The 21,368-nt window shown below is 36.6% G+C and overlaps 1 protein-coding gene across 2 annotated transcripts; it reads right to left on the bottom strand.

Moving 5' to 3' along the window:
- Positions 1-10,407: 10,407 nt before the first annotated feature.
- Positions 10,408-20,844, bottom strand: LOC146159968 (YTH domain-containing family protein 2-like). Of its 2 annotated transcripts, none has more exons than XM_083383938.1 (6): positions 20,756-20,844; positions 20,574-20,681; positions 20,152-20,355; positions 19,249-20,024; positions 17,670-18,354; positions 10,408-11,311 (listed from the first exon to the last, which is right to left on the bottom strand). In XM_083383938.1, the coding sequence occupies exons 1-6, from the start codon at positions 20,777-20,779 to the stop codon at positions 11,234-11,236; spliced, it is 1,875 nt and encodes a 624-aa protein (XP_083240064.1). In that variant the 5' UTR covers positions 20,780-20,844; the 3' UTR covers positions 10,408-11,233. The 2 variants fall into 2 exon arrangements, with proteins under 2 accessions (XP_083240064.1, XP_083240065.1); XM_083383939.1 differs by having other exon boundaries at positions 20,152-20,409; positions 20,756-20,775.
- Between the last annotated feature and the right edge of the window lie 524 nt (positions 20,845-21,368).

Raw genomic sequence — 21,368 nt, 5'->3', positions numbered from 1 at the left:
TTGACTAAAGTCAGTGTTTTTTAAAATAAACAGTACTTGATCGAAACATTTAGCTTTAATATAGCAAATATTGATTTGGTTTACTCGATTTTTAGACTTGAAACTTCAAAAAGAACGACTTGACATGAACCTAAATGTACTTGAAATATATTTGTTGAAATGGTTAATAATTACCTCATCTTTACATGTAATTATTTTGATAATTTCAATAAAAATATCAAAGTCATCATATTCGATTAAATCGATATTACGCAATTTACAGACATTTCAGCAATAACTCATGCCATCATCAGTGTAAAAATCCCGTAAAGATAAAAGCGATAAAACAAAAGGAAAATTTTTTTGTTTCCTTAATGCTTGTTTCAAGATGTTTGTCACTCGAAAATATAATCAATATTTATTGCGTTTAATTATTTAAATAGGTCAATTATATTTTTAACCGCAATGTTTTCTTCAACGCTGATTAATGACTTGATTTTGGGCTTGTTTGTGTTTCAAATCGACTTTACTTGGACTTTGGTATTTCCTAAAAATTGTTTTCGTTAAAGTAGTTGATTGCTTATTTCACGTCAAAATGCTTTCTAGCCGAACGTTTGGTTAAAATGGGCTTGTTACTTGAATTGAAATAACTTTGATAGTTGGCCTGCAATTTTTATATATATGGGATAACTCAAATAACCATTGATTTGTAGTTTGGCTTCACATAGTTTTATATTGTAAACATTTTTACGGTGATTTTTTGTTTTATTTTTATATGACTTGATTTGAAACCTGGACATTCATTACGATTTGTTTACAACACTGGATCTGAGGGTAAATGAGAATAGGCCTAATACTATGAGCCGCAGCAAAAATTAAAAGAGCTGAGCTAAAAAAAAGGCCGGAGACCAAAAAAGCCAGAGCCGAAATGAAAGAGAGGGCCTGTGCTAAAACAAAAAGGCCGGAGACAAAAAGCCAGAGCCGAAATAAGAGAGAGGGCCTGTGCTAAAATAAAAAAGGCCGGAGACAAAACGCCAGAGCCGAAATGAGAGAGAGGGCCTGTGCTAAACTAAAAAGGCCGGAGACAAAAAGCCAGAGCCGAAATGAGAGAGAGGACCTGTGCAAAAATAAAAAAGGCCGGACACCAAAAAGCCAGAGCCGAAGTAAGAGATGGCCTGTGCTTAAAACACAATTAGCCTAAGGCACACCCTCACACACTTGTCTGTATTGTCGAAAACATGTTGTACTTTTTATGAACATTTTCGGCCTGTGCTTAAAACACAATTAGCCGAAGGCTCACACACTTGTCTGTATCGTTGGAAAACATGTTGTACTTCTTATGAGCATTTTCGGCCTGTGCTTAAAACACAATTAACCAAAGGCTCACATACTTGTCTGAATTGTTGGAAAACATGTTGTACTTTTTCTGAATATTTTTCTTGTGTCATATGTTTCCTGAAATGGTAACATTTTTCAGTCTGATTTCGTTGTATCGCGGTGTGTCGTACTACTTTCAATTTGTTTCAATATTTCCATTTCTATTTGTTATTCGGGTCACACAGACAGAAGGGTGATATTACAATAGGTACTGAGCCAATGATTTCGGGGTCGTAATGGCCAAGCAAACATAATGGGTCCCGAGCCAATGAGCCAGAGCCATAATGGCCTGAGCAAAAATGAAAAGAGTCCCGAGGTAATAAGCTAGAGCCAAATGGGCCTGAGCAAAATTAAAAAGAGTCCCGAGCCAATAAGCCAGAGCCAAATGGGCCTGAGCACAAATAAAAAGAGTCCCGAGCCAATAAGGCAGAGCCAAAATGGCCTGAGCAAAAATGAAGAGTCCCGAGCCAATGAGCCGGAGCCTAATTGGCCTGAGCCAAAATATAAAAGTCCCGAGCCAATGAGCCAGAGCCTAAATGGCCTGAGCAAAAAGAAAAGTCCCGAGCCAATAAGCCAGAGCCAAAATGTCTGAGCAAAAAGAAAAGTCCCGAGCCAATAAGCCAGAACCATGATGTTCTGAGCAAAAAAAGTCGCGTGCCAAATACCCCGAGCAATTGGGAAATGACTACTTGTCTAGTGTTGTAAATACAAAAGAAAATCGCTTGACTAAAGTCAGTGTTTTTTTAAATAAACAGTACTTAATCGAAAGATTTAGCTTCAATATAGCAAATATTGATTTGGTTTACTCGATTTTTAGACTTAAAACTTCAAAAAGAACGACTTGACATGAACATAAATGTACTTGAAATATATTTGTTGAAAGGAAATTTTTTTTTTCCTTAATGCTTGTTTCAAGATGTTTGTCACTCGAAAATATAATCAATATTTATTGATTTTAATTATTTAAATAGGTCAATTATATTTTTAACCGCAATGTTTTCTTCAACGCTGATTAATGACTTGATTTTGGGCTTGTTTGTGTTTAAAATCGACTTTACTTGGACTTTGGTATTTCCTAAAAATTGTTTTCATTATAGTTGATTGCTTATTTCACGTCAAAATGCTTTCTAGCCGAACGTTTGGGTAAAATGGGCTTGTTACTTGAATTGAAATAACTTTGATATTTGGCCTGCAATTTTTATATACATGGGATAACTCAAATAACCATTGATTTGTAGTTTGGCTTCACATAGTTTCATATTGTAAACATTTTTACGGTAATTTTTTGTTTTATTTTGATATGACTTGATTTGAAACCTGGACATTTATTACGATTTGTTTACAACACTGGATCTGAGGGTAAATGAGAATAGGCCCAATACTATGAGCCGCAGCAAAAATTAAAAGAGCTGAGCTAAAAAAAAAAAAGGCCGGAGACCAAAAAAGCCAGAGCCGAAATGAAAGAGAGGGCCTGTGCTAAAACAAAAAGGCCGGAGACAAAAAGCCAGAGCCGAAATGAGAGAGAGGGCCTGTGCTAAAATAAAACAGGCCGGAGACAAAACGCCAGAGCCGAAATGAGAGAGAGGGCCTGTGCTAAAATAAAAAAAGCCAGAGCCGAAATGAGAGAGAGGGCCTGTGCTAAAGTAAAAAGGCCGGAGACAAAAAGCCAGAGCCGAAATGAGAGAGAGGGCCTGTGCTAAAATAAAAAAAGGCCGGAGACCATAAGCCAGAGCCAAAATGAGAGAGAGGGCCTGTGCTAAAATAAAAAGGCCGGAGACAAAAAGCCAGAGCCGAAATGAGAGAGAGGGCCTGTGCTAAAATAAAAAGGCCGGAGACCAAAAGCCAGAGCCGAAGTGAGAGAGAGGGCCTGTGCTAAAATAAAAGAAGCCGGAGACCAAAAGCCAGAGCCAAAATGAGAGAGAGGGCCTGTGCTAAAATAAAAAGGCCGGAGACTAAAAGCCAGAGCCGAAGTGAGAGAGAGGGCCTGTGCTTGAATTGAAATGGCCGGCCACCAAAAAGCCAGAGCCGAAGTAAGAGATGGTCTGTGCTTAAAGCACAATTAGCCTAAGGCGCTCACACTTGTCTGCATTGTTGAAAACATGTTGTACTTTCAATGAACATTTTCGGCCTGTGCTTGAAAAACAATTAGCCAAAGGCCAACACACTTGTCTGTATCGTTGGAAAACATGTTGTACTTTTTATGAACATTTTCGGCCTGTGCTTAAAACACAATTAGCCCAAGGCTCACACACTTGTCTGTATTGTTGGAAAACATGTTGTACCTTATCTGAACATTTTTCTTGTGTCATATGTTTCCTGAAATGGTAACATTTTTCAGTCTGATTTCGTTGTATCGCGGTATGTCGTACTACTTTCAATTTGTTTCAATATTTCCATTTCTATTTGTTATTCGGGTCATACAGACAGGAGGGTGATATTACAATAGGACCTGAGCCAATGATTTCGGGGTCGTAATGACCAAGCAAACATAATGGGTCCCGAGCCAATGAGCCAGAGCCATAATGGCCTGAGCAAAAATGAAGAGTCCCGAGCCAATGAGCCAGAGCCAAATGGGCCTGAGGAAAAATGAAGAGTCCCGAGCCTATGAGCCAGAGCCTAAATGGCCTGAGCATAAAGAAATGTTCCGAGCCAATAAGCCAGAGCCAATATGACCTGAGCAGAAATAAAGAGTCCCGAGCCAATAAGCCAGAACCATGATGTTCTAAGCAAAAAAAGTCGCGTGCCAAATACCCCGAGCAATTGGTAAATGACTGCTTGTTCAGTGTTGCAAATACAAAAGAAAATCCCTTGACTAAAGTCGGTGTTTTTTTAAATAAACAGTACTTGATCGAAACATTTAGCTTTAATATAGCAAATATTGATTTGGTTTACTCGATTTTTAGACTTGAAAGTGACTTGAAACTTCAAAAAGAACGACTTGACATGAACCTAAATGTACTTAAATATATTTGTTGATATGTTTAATAATTACCTCATCTTTACATGTAATTCTTTTGATAATTTCAATAAAAATATCAAAGTCATAATATTCGATTAAATCGATATTACGCAATTTACAGACGTTTCAGCAATAACTCATGCCATCATCAGTGTAAAAATCAAGTAAAGATAAAAGCGATAAAACATAAAAAGAAAATTATTTTGTCTCCTTAATGCTTGTTTCAAGATGTTTGTCACTCGAAAATATAATCAATATTTATTGCGTTTAATTATTTAAATAGGTCAATTATATTTTTAACCGCCATGTTTTCTTCAACGCTGATTAATGACTTGATTTTGGGATTTTTTGTGTTTCAAATCGACTTTACTTGGACTTTGGTATTTCCTAAAAATTGTTTTCGTTAAAGTAGTTGATTGCTTATTTCACGTCAAAATGCTTTCTAGCCGAACGTTTGGGTAAAATGGGCTTGTTACTTGAATTGAAATAACTTTACTAATTTTGATAATTGTCCTGCAATTTTTATATACATGGATTAACTCAAATAACCATTGATTTGTAGTTCAACTTCACATAGTTTTATATTGTAAACATTTTTGCGGTGATTTTTTTTTTTTGTTTTTAAATGACTTGATTTGCAACTTGGACATTTATTACGATTTGTTTACAACACTGGATCTGAGGTTGAGAGTATGCCCAAGACCATGAGTCGCAGCCAAAATTAAAAAGAGCTGAGCTAAACAAAGGCCGGAGACCAAAAAAGCCAGAGCCGAAAAGAAAGAGAGGGCCTGTGCTAAAACAAAAAGGCCGGAGACAAAAAGCCAGAGCCGAAATGAGAGAGAGGGCCTTAGCGGAAGGTAAGTTTCACAGGGACTGGAGCAACAAGCTGAAAGAAAAACTATGCACTGACGAGAAAAGAAAGGCAATTTCCTATGGAATAAAAGTTGGTGAAGCAGCCCAAAACCAACGAGCTTTCTACCAATTTTGATCCGAAACCTAGAAAGGTTTTCGAAAGAGGAGGGGGTGGAAATAAAAGAAATCGATCATTTCTGCCAATCGACCAAGTATGTCAATCAGGGTTGCGGAGTCCGAGTCGGACTCGAGGAGTTGGTTTGTTTTGTTGAAGTCCGACTCAGGACTCGAGTAAGAACTCGTAAAACTACCCGAGTCCGACATGCACATGCCTTTAAGGGTCTAATCAGTCTAATCTAGGGCGCGCCTCGAACGTCCGCCTTTTCTAAATGCTAACAAATTGGACTGGTGAAAAAGTAGTCTTGGGTTGACGTTGTAACCTTGAGACGGGAATCAGACATAGGGAGCCATAGGTAGGCCTATCATATGTCCTCTTTTGGGAGGATTTGTCCCATTTTTTCAAGAAAAGTTAATAGTCCTCCGAGGACGCTCAAAAATGCCCAAATGTCCTCTTTTTTCGTATTTCGAATTATTTGCTTGTATTTTCGACAAGACTTTTAGGCAAGATGTGGAATTTATTTTCGAAAAATTACTGTAGTCATTAAACATGCTGAATTGCTGGTTTAACGGTTTTCCAACAAATCGCCCGCCAGCCCTTTCTTCTTGATTGTTATTTGCAAACATTGTGCCAGAAAAATTGCAACCGAACTTCACATGTAAAAAGGCTCATTAATAAAGCAAGGTTTGAGTTTTGTAGTCCTAGCCTATCATCAGTGTTACTGTATTGTAGGCAGTGACGTGCGGTGACGTTCCTAGATGGTGAGGCACTAATTTTTTCAAGCCACGCTTTTGTTCAACAATCACAAAAACGGTATCGTACTAATAAAGACAAAAATTAGCGGCATGCTTTCACGTTTATTACAAAAATGAAAACAAGAAACAGGGAAATTATAAAAGGCGATTTTTTACAGCACAGCCACCGGTAGCGTAGCCAGCCAAAATTTAGGGAGGTGGGGTCTGGGTAAAAAGTTTAAACTTTTGTTGTTTAGCTTTTGCCATTGTATGAACTGCGTATCGAACACAAATAAATACGCTAGCAAACCGTTTCGAGCAGCAACTTACTAAGTTTTAGCGCAATACTAAAATATCATTCAGAGAGCAAAAACAAAATGACTAAAAAGTAAAACTACATCAATAAGTAGCCTATAGCGAATTTAATAATAACTAAATCGTTTATGACGTAACAGTGCATGACAATTGAAGTTCTAGCATGCCTGTGATCGACTTTTATGGTACTGCAAAACAAATATTATTAAGAGTACACAATGTTTATAAATTTTAAGGGGGTCATGGCCTCTGTGGCCCCCTGGCTGAGCCTATGACAGTCACATCCACTCCTTTTTTTACCAATCTCTTTGAAAGTTGCGTGTTATTTTTTTGTCCAGTCGTCTGATGCAAACCTTTTTAATGGGAAACAGATTTGCCTTTATTTATGACTCTAACTTTAGATTGATTGAAAGTGTAAATTTTCCTCCATTTTAGTTAAATTTTATAATAAAAAAACAATCCTTTACACTGTAAGAAGTCAATGTAGAAATGTTTCGTAGCTGGGACGGCACATTTGAAGCATGCCTCAAATCCTAGCTAAATCGTTTATCATGTTTTCCGAGAGAATTGGGAAAGAAAAAAGCACGCATAATGCAGTACATAGAACTTTTGTGATCTGAAGAGAGAAGCTGGGACGTCACATTTGAGGCTTGTCTCAAATCCTAGCTAAATTGTTTATCATGTTTTCCGAGAGAATTGGGAAAGAAAAAAGCACGCATAATGCAGTACATAGAACTTGATTGATCTGAAGAGAGGCACAGCTCGGCACTGCCTCTCTTCGCATATTTCAACGATTTTGAACGCTTGATATGAATAACGCAACAGAAATTGGAAACAATAACGCTTTAGGTACTGAAGTGTAAAATTTGCGGGAGGACTACAGGAATCCATTCAAATTAAAACACCCAAAAACATGCAATGTGTACTGTACTTTAGCAAATAATATATATTCTGTGATAAACATCTCTTTAATATACGTTTTGCTTTGCCAGATGTTGGCAGGTGAGGCACAGCCTTGTGGGGCACGAGTTTAGTAGTTGAAGCTTCTGACTCTCGTTTCAAGGTTGCTTGAAGGTTGCGTGCGTATAACTCGTTAACCAACCACAAGACGTTTAGGTTATTAGAATTGTATTATCTGATAAGCGAACAACCAGTTAAACTATAGAAGGCGGACAAGTTAGCATATAGCAGATGCTACTTGCAACATCAAAGTTGCGAACAGCAAGACGATAACTGAGAAGAAGTCTGTTTACAAGCGGATAGCGGCCTTAAGTAGCCATAGACAATCGAACTGCTGACCGCCGAGATAATCGCGGAACAGCACATTTAGCATTTACACTTTGGTGCGAGTAAACAATAAATGTGGGGCATAAGCCGTTACAGCGTAAATTGCACAATAAACACAAAATCTCTTAGTCGGTAAATAGTCGTGCGCTACAGCCTCCCCTGATTGTAGGCGATGTTCTTATTTCTTACAGAAGCTTGTATAGTCTATGATCTATAGCATACAGGTATGTCATTAGATGCTTTCATTTTTCTTTATAATCTTTAATTTAGACAACCAAAAAACAAAATAAGCTATAAATTGTAATGCCGAAGAGGAAAAAACTCTGTTTACCGATGGGTCACGCCAGAAGTATCCTTGTTTCAGAAAAGGACGTATTCTTTCGTAGCTGAATGCATTACTTGTGGATATGGCACGTTTATTTTGTGGCAAACAAAGGTAGTGTTAGCCTCGATGACCATCTAAAACCACGAAGCATAAGCCGGCTATTAGAGGTAAAAATGAAGCCTCATCTTTATCTAAGGCAGCGGTTCTTAACAGGGGCGCGCCAAGCAATTTTTAGGGGGCGCGAGCTCTACTTCAATATTTAATTTTTTTGCAGTGATTTTAATGGTTTTTGGGTTGGGCACCACTGCTACAGCTGTACAAACTCTGTTTTTGGCCAACTTTAACACTGAAACAACAAAAACGCGCTCATCACAGAAATTTTCGACATCAGCCTTACAACTGTAGAGCAAATGCCCTCACAACACGTTGGTCAAAATTAACAGTGTCGGGCCCGAGCAATTTGTTGTATTCACAATGCGAAAAGCCTCCTGAAATAGGCCTACAGTTTAGCCAAATCAACCAAATAAAACTTTTTTTTTCACGCTTCGTGCGACCAACTATACGCTTCACTGTTTTTATGTTGCCTCACTGATATTTGATTAAAAAATGCCAAATTGCTTTTCGTCGGGGGGTGCAAGGCATAGGAAAATTACCAAAAAGGGGGTGCGACTGAAAAAAGGTTAAGAAACACTGATCTAAAGTGACCCACTATTTTTCTAAAGTCAGGGGATGAAGTTGAAGCTGCCGAAGCCACTATGGCATTTCATACAGTGAAGCACCATTAGGCCTATATTATAGCTATAAATCTAACGACGGTGTATCCCTTACTTGGCAGCAAAAATATTTCCTCTTTTTGGGTAGGCTACTGAAAATATGGTAGCCCTAGTCATAGGTACTTAACCATCGTCCCAATAAACATTTATGAAATCCCCAAGCCGCTACATGGCCGCCAACTGGAAATTGTAAAGGTGAAATTTCCCAACCAGGTAATGGGAGTGAATGAATTATATGACACCCATATAAGTGGATTGCTGAATATCCACGTTATTTTAGTTACGAAAATTAGCGGAATACAGGCTGTAGAGTCAAGGCCGGAACCGCGACTCGACGAAATCGCACATTTTACCGGAGTCGGGCGCGATTTATTTTTTTGGCCAGAGGCGGACTTGGGTTATTTTTAACCGATTCAGCAGCCCTCATGTCAATGACGAAAGTGAATCAGAGGATGTTCCGCATGTAGGCTACTACCATTGGTCGACGTGGATGCTTCATCCCCAAATTCTGATAGGCCATATGAAACGCGAAGTCGCTCTGGACGAAGAATTGTAACGCCAATGCATTTTCGTGATTTAGTGTGATGTAGGCATACATGTTTTTTCATTTCTTCGTTAAGATGTTTAAAATAAACTGGAGTAGGCCTATAGTGTTTTATTATGTGCTGGTTACCATCTCGTGTCGTCTGTTACATCGTTCAATGTAAGTTACATAATCCGTGGTGCGCATTGGTATTCTGCCTAGCGTGTGCTGCGTAATGGACAGCAGCATTAATATATCTGGTTTAATCCCGAAAGGCGTGAGAAAGACGCTACACGTGTTTTTATAATTTATGAAAGAACGTTTTGTACGTCGTTTAAATTTAAACGTTTTTAAGAGTTCGATTTCATAACGTTTTGTAAACGTTAAGCAAAAGCCTTTTTACTTCCTTTACGAATATACGTTTTAAAACCGTTTTGGATATGTTTTTACGCTTATTAAACCTCTTTTCGACGCAAATATGGAAACCTCTATTTAGGTTACAGTTCTGCGATTTTTACCTGTTTTCCAATACGGTTTATAGATATAAGCTACGAATATTATTCATCTTGTAGAAATATTCTCGAGACCAAGACATATTATCAATTTTCTTCCATTTTGAACGAAGACGTGATTCCCAGTTGTAGGCCAACGAATATAAAACTATTTTCGGCGAAGACAAGTTTTTAATTGCTTGATCACGTCAAACTGCGTTTCAGTCGAAAGTTGGGTAACACAGGCTTGTTGCTCAAATTGAAAATTATCCTGCATTTATCAATAAATGCAAGCAAAGTGTGGTTTTCTGGTATATTGGGGGCCGATTGGCTTTTGTGCTAGGAAACCTATTTACCTTTAAATTTTAATGTAATATTTTTCGAAAACTTACCTTGTAAAGTAGATAGGACTACCCTAGTTTGAACGGTAGAGTTTTACCACAGGCCATATTTGGTTTGCTTTAGAAAATTTAAACGTGGCCAAACTACTTTACCAGTTTAGTAGGCAATAGAACATTAGCCCCTTCGCAAACATGAAGGTGCTTTGCTAAAAAGTTGGAGTTGTTAAAATTTCCAATTTTAGATAACCAACCAATTGGTCAATTACCATAGTCTTCTATCTTTTACAGTCACACTTCCACCTTTTTGGGGCCTTTAAACAGAAAATTTTATACTACAATATAAACCATTTATTTTAGTAGGAGAATTGTTTTAGGGTATATGCCTTCAACCCACAAGCAGTCAGACGTTTGGTTTTAAGAGCAAACCCGTAGAAAGAAAGGGCTGCCGTAGGCGATAAGACAGTTGACAATGTACAGTTAACAGTAAAGTTGAACAAAGTATATTCACACCGACAAAAATTAGGAAGGAAAATAAGTTAAAGACTAAATTGCCTTATTCTACAAAATAAAATTGGCTAACATATGTTCACAATATTCGAGCGATGTAGCTAGTATGCGTATTGTTTATAATATTATTAAGTAAAGTAGAAGGCTGTGTACAGATTCAAGTTTACTACTACGTATAAAAATCTACAGGAATACCACGATCTGACGCAAGTATCGGACGGCGTTCAGTAGCGATTTGCTAAAAAGCACCTTATTGGCCAAACGTGTGTCCTAAAAAAACTGCAGGTCAAACAAGCATCTATAATATGGTAAACGAGGAACTTAATCGCTACATTCATGATAAGTAATTAGAGTCAACACAACGGTTCAGTTGACTACCGGATGAATTTCCTGGCTACGTGCTTACAAAATTAATATAGAGTAGTAAATCTACAGGTTTTATCAGTCAGCACGAGTATTTTGTATTTACTGAATCCCATTTATGAAACAATTTCACATACGTATATTATGTAAATAGGCTCAGAGGTGAACAAAGGACAATGGACACACAATAAACTTTGGATGGTAATCAATTAAAAAAGCCCACAAAATAATTAGAATAGTATGAATCAGTGATTCTCACACTTTACATATAATCATTTAGATAACTCCATCACAGCTGTTCTTGTTGCTGTTGGCTTTGTTCATGTTTTGAAGATTTATCACCTCTTTTGTTGGATTCTCGACTTTTCTACAAATTACAGCACACAATTTTAGGAATAGTAGCACAGCTAAAAGAATCAAAACCTGTTACATGTAAAGTCAATGTATGATGTATCAATATATATATAAAAAATGGGCATGAGGCCTGTCTATTTTAACTCTGTAAAAGTAAAAATATTTTGCATAAATCTTGTTTATGCATATTATGTTTACATTTTGAGGAAATCTTTTCAGCCTAAAGGCGATGTACTGGAACTATGAGCAATTAAAGGTTTTGCCAACTGGTTATATTTCAGTGCACTTTATTTTGCTCCATACTAGTCCATTATGCCTTTTAAATATATCAATAGTCTAATGGTCCTATTACAATTACAACATAAACTAGATTAACGATTAAACGTTGTGTTTCCCTGAAGTATGATGGTCACACCTTTCCATTTTAGTGAGATCATGGATGATACCATGCTGACCCTAATTTTAAACCAAACAAACCCAACTGGATTTATTTTCACATCTTGCCTTTTTCCTGAATATAGGCTAATTAAACCTATTTTCAAATTAAAAAAATCCCTGTGCCCGCATACATAAAAATATATACAGGTTGTTATTCACAGGCATCACAGTGGCATTACTGTGTAGTAAACTGTCTTATTGTACTGTTTATAACTGATAGTAATATGCATAGCAATATTTCACAACCGGACACTTTAGGTTTGACATTTAACACAAAATTTGCACTAGTCAGTCTATCAAATACCACTCACCCGAAACAAGATAACAGTCGCCTAGAGGTCATTTGTGTTTTTTTAAGTATTTACCAAACTTTTTTCATTAAGTTACGTATACATAGTTCTAAATGGCTCACTATAATAACCCTTATCACTCAACTTAAAAAAAACATGAAAAAACGTTCCCTGTGAATCACATTATGCAGCTAGCATTTACTCATTTAACAAGTCCCTTTGAAACCAGTGTTTGGCAAACTGTAAGCCGCAGCCCAAATGTGGGTGGAGAGTCATTTTGAGTGGGCTGCGACTGCGAGGTACTTTTGGATAGTTTAGTGCCTAGTGTTATCATGTAGTTGTGGACAGTATGATAGCCGTACATTCAATTTTACACTTTATTTTAAAAAATTGTGTCTCTAAGGATCTTTATATTGTCTTGGCGTGGTTCAGACCCATGTGTCAAATGTGGTCCTCAGAGCCTGTCAAACTATATTTTTTGCTAACTTCAATTATATGTAAATACAAAAAAATTTGATACGTATTTTCATTATGCAGAATGATTTACATTATGGTATGGCAGTGTTTTGGGCATCAAGGATTTCTTTAACACTACTGCTCTAAACCATCTATCAAGCAATTTTATTTATGTCATTTTCACAATAAAACAACTTCTCGGAAACAATATTAAATTAATCAGATGCTTAGCAAAAAAAAAAATATTTTGTGTTAGAACCAGACGCCTTGATTGTTAAATGGACTGTTAATGCATAGTGCCTTTCAAGACAAGAAATGCATTTGGTCAATAGGTTGTTGCAGTTGCACCAGGTTGTATGGTAAACTATTTGAGCAATAATTTTCCTCCTGCTGTGTGCATTTAACAGGAACCATTAGAAAACGTATATTAAAGCAATAATATCTAAAGCAGAATATCTATAATACCATAATATTAAGACCAACGACCTAGTAAGGCCAAATACGTAGTACTAGTAAATGTCAGAATAAGATCTATATTCTTTGGAATAAGTCATAAATGGCCAGAGTTACACCTAAAACTGCTGGTAGGGGGTACGGGACGATCAAGCCATCAGTTTGGCATCAGCTGTTTTGGGTGCGATGTTTGGACGCTCTAGTTTGACGGGCGACATTAGGGTGTCGCTGTTTCGGCACCGGATTGTTTGGGGTTAGTGGGGTTAGGAAAATGATTAGGGGAGTTAGTGATGTACTTGAGGGTTGGGTTTGGGGTTAGGTAAAAAGTTGTATAGGCCTAACTATGGCCATTCAGGTCTTATTCAGATGACGGATTTAGGACTTATACTGATTTAGACGTTATTATGACTATTCAGTATTAGTCCTATCTTGTTCTTTATTTCAAACAGTGTTTTATTCCAATGTTAATGTAATTCTTTTCGGTCTTACGGCTGGAGTCTCATTGAACCAGGGGGGTGCAACGTGCAGCCCTTTTCCATTTTTGTGCAGCCCTTCACCTTATTCTAGCTATTTTTCCCTAAAAAGGCTAGAGTGTGCACCATGTTGGGAATTTTGCTCTATCAGTTTCCTGTTTGAAGTGCAATGTAACCCATAGGCTACACTAATTCAGTTGAACTTGAATGGGAAGCATCTATTACAAAACAAACTTCATTCATAAAGTTTTACTTGTGTCGGTTGTTATGATAAAGAATTGGTTTGCAACAATTACACTTTGTCTAGTACAATCAAGGTGTAACTGAGATGTTATGTTTAACAACTGGTTTGGAATTAAAGCTGTTAATTAAATTGTACTTAGCCATTCCATACGAGAAAGGCATGATTGGAATTGTAGGAAAAGTTATTTCAGAATCCACAAATAGACAGCACTAACAAAACTGCCGTAGTTGCAGCCCAATAGCTCATCAGTTTTTCTAGTAAACGCTGAAAATATGAATTAGTGTTTATTTAATGTGCGGCCCTCCTGTGAGCATTACATTTACTAACTGGCCCTTGTGTTAAAAAGGTTGCCCACCCCTGCATTAAACGTTACTTGTCACACATCAATAAAATAATAGCGCCACTAATTTGATAGCAACAAATATACATATTTTAGTTTTAAACATGACCGTGTTGTCAGAAAGACGTTTACATAGGTGCAGAACTTTTAAAATTCCATGGTGATTTTTTTTATATTAGTACAAAAATTCATCAAAGTGTAACAATATATATGCGAAACCGATTTATTTCTGTATTACCATTGAAACAATGCGTTGTGTAATTTGTAGTAACAAATTGCAAATAGGAGCTCCAAAATGATAAAGGACAACATATAGTGGCGATTTACTCTCATACCAAAGAAATGACTTAAAGGCTGTCTGTCAGTGAACTTCCATGATGCACGATAAGAACAACATCAATGTCAGAATAAAACACCAGTCAGTTCGGAATAAGACCAAAATAGGACTAATAGTACATTCCATACCCTCTACCTACAGTTCAAAGGCTATTTTGGCCATTTTGGGCTTATTCAGACGATTTAGATCGCATTCTAGTGTGGTGTATGATTTTTTTTTTTTTTTTTTTGACTGTTTATAAAAAACAGATAAAACATAAAATAATTTCTTAAAATTTTACAGAAATATATATATTTTGCCTGTAAGGTATATATATAGTCAGTTTCTTGATTTGAATGAACTTGGTGTGGTGTATTCGGCTTTATTAGGTCATTGGTATCAACTGTCAATACTTTGGCATTATGGATTATTCTGCTTTAGATATTGTTTATCCTTGCAAGTCTTATTGTGTGCTCTTAAAATTTCATAATAGACAGCTTTTTTTTTAAACTTCATGGTAAAAGCAACTTAGCTTACTTAATCAATTATCCTGGAAAAATAGATCTTGCAGTTGTCTTGGTGCTATGTCATAATTCGGACATGCTGGTTTGGTTTACCAACAGGGTCATTCCATTGCTACTGGTACAGTGGTGGCACCATACGTCATAGATTTTTTTTAAATTTTATTTGTAGAATCTCCCTGCAATTCTATGAAAAGTGATACCAATTTTACCGAAATTGGTCAAGTACTTTTTGAGATATCAGCGACTGAAAATTGGCTCTTTTTAGGCTTTTTCGTGATCGCTCATGCATAAAATTTAACTGAAAATTTTGTTTGACCAATTACGAAGGTGTTTTAAATGGTAACTTAAAAATTCCAATGCATATCAGTTCTCCGAAGTAAGCAGATTCTAAAAAGACATATTGTTGTTTGTTTTTGTATCACTACAGGCCACCAAGTGGCTAGTTTCACACATGATTATTTGTGAGCAGTCATGCATGACAAAACTTTGATCGGTTATAGCGAAAAAAATACTCTACTTCGATTTTTCTGCAACTTAGCTTAAATGAAAGGTAATTTTGTTGGCTTTCTACCCTCCAAATATGAAGTGGGATATTTGAGTAGAAATTACAAAATTTTATTGCTTTGTAATAGATTGGCGAAAAAGCTTTATGACGCACTATTATAATGTATAATTATGAAATGTGATTGTCTGGTGATTCCAGGAAGTCAAAAAACTTATAGAAGTCTGCTGGAACAGTAATGCACACTAGAAGCCAATACATAGACCAATAATTTCAATCAATGTATGGCGAAAATTGCCAATAATTTTAATGATTTGCGATTGAAAACTTTATGCACAATCAGCGCACAATACTACTTATACTAACAGAGGAGGATTCTATACGATGACAAAGAGTGTGAGACCAGTCACACCACTTTTCAAAAAACAGGCTTCCATCAGACTTGGAGATTTGGTATGTCCTCTTGATGTTAACAAAACATGACATGCAATCTGGCACAAAACATGGTCCAATGGAAAAAATATTGGTCTTGCCTTTGAGGCCAGTGAGTTATGTATGGTTCTTTTGGTAAGGCCATATGGCTCTTTTGATAAAAGAATCTTGCTTGCAGATAAATGTAAGCTATCATTTCTCAGCATGATCTGAATAAAATTGCAAGCGGCCACAACCGCTTTCCTAACTCTATATTTTCTTTTTATTACTCATAGTAGCAAATTTTTTTCCTTCTTCTAGCGAATCTCTTTATATTCGAAAAGCCCAATTCTTTTAACCGAACTCCGTAATCAAATTTGTGCAAACCTAACTAATTAAATTTAATGCACATTATGTTCTGTCCTTTAAATGAGAACAAAATAAATGGCCTTGCACAATTTACTAGTTTTTGCCAACATAAAGCTAGATGTTTGTGGCTCTCATGAAAACACAAAAGAATATTTGACTATTATGGCTCCCTTAGTTAAAAAGGTTCCTGCCTCTGGTGTAACTGAATGAGGGGCAGTGCTTTGCAATAACATTGCTAAAGATTTAAGCTCTTGGTAGTCTGTTACTTGAATATGAGATGTCTTCCAATATACATATATACTTGTACTTAACATTGTATAATATCTTTCTCTTTGTCATCGTATAGAATCCTCCTCTGTGTTAGTATAAGTAGTATTGTGCGCTGACCGTGCATAAAGTTTTCAGTCGCAAAACATTACAATTAATAGCAATTTTGCCATACATTGATTAAAATTATTGGTCTATGTATTGGCTTCTAGTGTGCATTGCTGTACCAGCAGATTTCTATAAGTTTTTTTGACTTCCTGGAATCACCAGACAATCACATTTCATAGTTATACATTATAATAGTGCGTCATAAAGCTTTTTCGCAATCTATTACAAAGCAATGAAATTTTGTAATTTCTACTCAAATATCCCACTTCATATTTGGAGGGTAGAAAGCCAACAAAATTACCTTTCATTTAAGCTAAGTTGCAGAAAAATCGAAGTAGAGTATTTTTCGCTATAACCAATCAAAGTTTTGTCATGCATGACTGATCACAAATAGTCATGTGTGAAACTAGCCACTTGGTGGCCTGTAGTGATACAAAAACAAACAACAATATATCTTCTTAGAATCTGCTTACTTTGAAGAACTGATATGCATTGGAATTTTTTAGTTACCATTTAAAACACTTTCATAATAGGTCAAACAAAATTTGCAGTTAAATTTTACGCATGAGCGCGAAAAAGTCTAAAAAGGGCCATTTTTCAGTCGCTGATATCTCAAAAAGTACTTGACCAATTTCGATAAAATTGGTATCACTTTTCATAGAATTGCAGGGAGATTATACATATAAAATTTTTAAAAAATCTATGACATAGGGTGCCACCACTGTACCAGTAGCAATGGAATGACCCAACATGTAGAAGTGATGAAACAATAGATTTAATTTAAGTTACATAAAACAAAATTATATCTCCAACTAAAAAGACAAATCCATGCCCAAATCATTTATGGAGAGATTAGTTTAAGGGTTGTTGCGCAAAATGTAACTTGTAGGATGGCATAGTTCATATCAGACTACTGAGTCACGAGTCCAACATGAACATGGGCATTACCAAATTTTGAAACCGACAAGACTGCAAACTGTAAATGGTAAAGGTGGAATAGAATATAGAGGAATGTTTTGCAACCATGTTTTGTAGATGGATGAATTATATGACATCTCCATGTGGATTTTTGACTATCCACCATATTTAGTTATGAGAGATATACATGCTCTAGAGTCGGAGCAAGATTCAGACCTCAATAAAAGTTTATTGAGGTGGTAAATAATGAACAAAAACTTACATTGTGATCGGTGCGCTTTGCCCTTAAAAGTTCTTCCTCCTGTTCACGGCGTTCGTAATGAGCGAAGTCGTCAAAAATACTCGTGGTGTGCTTATAGTTGCTGATTATTTTCAGCACTTGCCGGCCTTTCTCGGCCGGGACTTCTTGAGTGTCCCTTGAGTTGGTTACCGGCTTGTTTTCATTGTTCTCCAGACGAATATGCCGCAGCATGTTGTTAGGAACATCTTTGGCATAAATCCACCGGACTTGGAACTTTCCCTTCCACTTGTCTTGCGACCAGACGCCCGCTCGTTTGCTGTAGTCAATGTTACTTGTCATTTCAGCAACACCACAAAAATGACCAGAGCCATTGACGGAATACAGGAATATGACGGGGCCCCGTCCCTGTTGGGCTCGATAGGCAGCGTCCAACCTTTTATTTCCATGCTCAGTAGAACACCAAATGTTGTACTTGATTGAACGATGTATATCGTCTTCTGAGTAAGACTTGATTACAAAAAATCGAGCATTACGCACATCAAGAGTCAAACGCTTTGGGTTATAATCGTTTTCGGCTTTTAACTTTTCCAAAACCCTATTGACACTTTCATCCAGATCTTGGGACTTTGATGCAGCATCGTTCTGGTGATTCGCCACCATGGGGTGTTGTTGATTCTGGTTACCTTGGTTAATTTCAGGAACATTTCTAAAAATATTGTATTATACAGGATTAGTTAGTTAACTTTTAAACATTAAAAATATGGCAATACTTGTAGAAGTATAAAATTTATAACAATATATAGCTTTACTGAAAAAATGCACAACAAAGTTTCGCATCCCATTGAAAGATTTTCTTTAAAGACATTTTCTTTTAACTAACAAATCCCATACAGATGGTAAGTTTAAGTGTAGTGAATGGACAAAAAATAAAAGTATATCTACTTTTGCGTGGTATTGTACTATTATACATATGTTTAAAAATTATGATACAAAGTTTAGAGGTAAACAAAACTTTTGAGCTATGACATACAGAACTACTTAAAGGTAAAACCTTACAGGCCAAAAAACTAGCTTCAAAACCATCCTACAAAAAAATTGCACACCACCTTCACTTAAGGGTAGTCAATAAAAACTAATATTAATGGTTCCTTTATTAAAAACTGCATTTGGAATTTAAATAAAAAAAAAATTGGTAAAAGATATACATTTTTATGTAAATTGCATACTTTGCAAAAATAATTTGTTTAAAATGATAGTCACTTTAAAAGTGTTTTAAAGAATTTGTGAATATCTTAGAAAGTTAAGATCCACCTGAAGACATTTTTGTGATGTTGGTAATAAATACTTTTAGTGTATATTATTACCGCAAACAGAGTTAAGAGTGGGCCACTCCCAGGTAACATTATACGTTCCTACCAATTCAACAAACTAGATCCAACCTCATTATAGCTAGTACTGCTACTGATATAAATAGTTTAATACATCTAAGCTATATTTATGATTTCATTGTTTACAAACACTACTGATACATTTACAGGTAATAGCATATTTAGCTGTAATTGTAAAATAAAAATATGTGTTATTAAATGTAAAAACAAACCCTTGAACAAGCCCCGATTGCCTTGGAGCAGACCATCTTTGCGGCATGGTTAGTGGTTGTCCAGGCATTGGACCTCTTGCCGGGCCTTTTGGAGGAGGGGGTTGTGAGTTGTCCCAAGTACCAATGTCCATGTTATGCTTGATTGGAGGAGGTAAGCCAGAACCAACTACTGACTTTACCTTTGGCTTTGGCTGAGGTTTCGCTGGTTTAGAGGCAATCGCTGCCCACGAAACTGGTTTTGGTGCATTTGACCGGGACATTACAGGGCTGCTTGCATTGTTTGCACTTGCAGCCTGTCCAACCTGAGCAGCCATCACTGCATTTGGCGTTATGCCACCAGGCATTGGCATTGATACAGTCTGCTGCACAATTTGCTGCTTCACTGGCTCACCATGCATCCCTAAAACCATGCTTTGAATGCCTTGCTCGACAATTTTAATGCTACTTGACGTACCAACAGGCATTTTGCTAATACTGTCGTGTGCGGGAACAACACCACTTGTATTGGGTATTACAGGCCCAGGAGCACCATGGCCAACCATGTTATTGGTCCCAGATTGCAAACCTTCGCCACCTCCCAAGTAGTCATGAGGAGTTGCGGGCATCAGAGATTGGTAGTAGTCCCCGTTGTACGGTGCAGAAGCCGCGCTTGGCTGTCCGAAACCAGTTCCCCCACTGGTTTCTGGAATTCCAGTACCATGGGGCGCACTTGGAGTGGCCCAAGCACTAAAGTCACTTCCAGTCGGGAAAAAATTGTATGGCTGGTTGTAGTACGCCTGAAAAAAAACTTTAACATTTTTTTTAGGGTAGAGTAATTTAAATGTCTGTTTTGCTATTTTAGAATTAAATCGAAAGAATTATCAGCCATGGTATATATGTAATATATGCATAAGCCTTGCTTACAGGTGTACTGCCAAGTTGATTTGGAGGGTGATTGAAAACAGCATCGGGGATAAAACCAGCCTGCTGGGCATCTCCTCCATACTGAGATAAATAAGGCATCGAGTCTGTGCCAGTCGACCATTCAGAACCTCCCATGTAGGGAAATGCCATTTGCCCATAATAACTTGGCATGTACGAGTCAGTAGTTGGTGCCATTCCATATGCCTAAATCCAAATATACATTTTGCAAGTAGATATGTAGAGTTTGCTTTGCATTTTCTGTTGTAAAGGGCATAATGTCATTAGCAAAACTTTGTGTGCATACCACAGATTCTACTTAAAAAACTCACATTATAACAATTACTAAAAATTAGAATTACTGCTTGCTGTGCAAAATCACTACCCCTTTGTGGGACAATTTAATTCATCGTTTAACATCTTACCTGGTTCATGTTTGAATGTTGAATATAAGTAGAGTCAAATTCATCTCCTCTAGCATTTTGAGCTTTTTGATCTAATCCGTTCTGCATTCTTTGTCTGCCTATTTTATGCTATAAAGGTCATAAATGTTTACTTTTTTAATATTCGATTTGAATGACATAAATCCAAGGACAATGGCACCAACCTGATCAAAAGCTGTACTTGTCATACCTTTTTAAATACAGAAATATGTCTTATAGGCTGATCGCAATACGATTATAGCCTACCATACCTGAAAAAAATAAACAAACAAACACTAAGTAAAAGGTTAAATAAGGTTTTGCTAAAGTGTATTCAAAATAAAACTTTCACCATCTATGCAATTTAAGCATCAAACATAAAGAAATATAAATAATCCAACTTGCAAAAAAAACATGAACATAATGAAACAAACTAACAGTAATAAAAAAAGTAGCTTCAAATGAAAATTTAGCCATATATGAGTCCACTAAAACATTTATAACTGTGTATGTAATAGTCCAGGAGCGTTCAACCTGCGGCCCGCAGAACCAAAATATGTTACCCGCGGTGTGGTTTGGTTTTTGGTCCGCACCACAAAACATTCAGATAACTGTTAAAATGTTGAAACTTCCTGACTATTTCTAAGTCTAGGTCACCTTATATAGCAGGCAAATTTTTAGATCATTAGAATAACCACATATGAGGTTCGAAGCGATTTACCTAAAATTACCGCCAACAATCATTTTAACAGTAAAGCAAATTATAATTTCTCCACGATTAAAATCGCCTTCAACAAT

Source organism: Ascidiella aspersa, chromosome 3 (genome assembly GCF_963924565.1).
Source record: "Ascidiella aspersa chromosome 3, kaAscAspe10.2, whole genome shotgun sequence".
In the NCBI taxonomy this organism is placed as follows: Eukaryota; Metazoa; Chordata; class Ascidiacea; order Phlebobranchia; family Ascidiidae; genus Ascidiella; species Ascidiella aspersa.
This window is presented reverse-complemented; position numbering and strand designations above follow the sequence as displayed.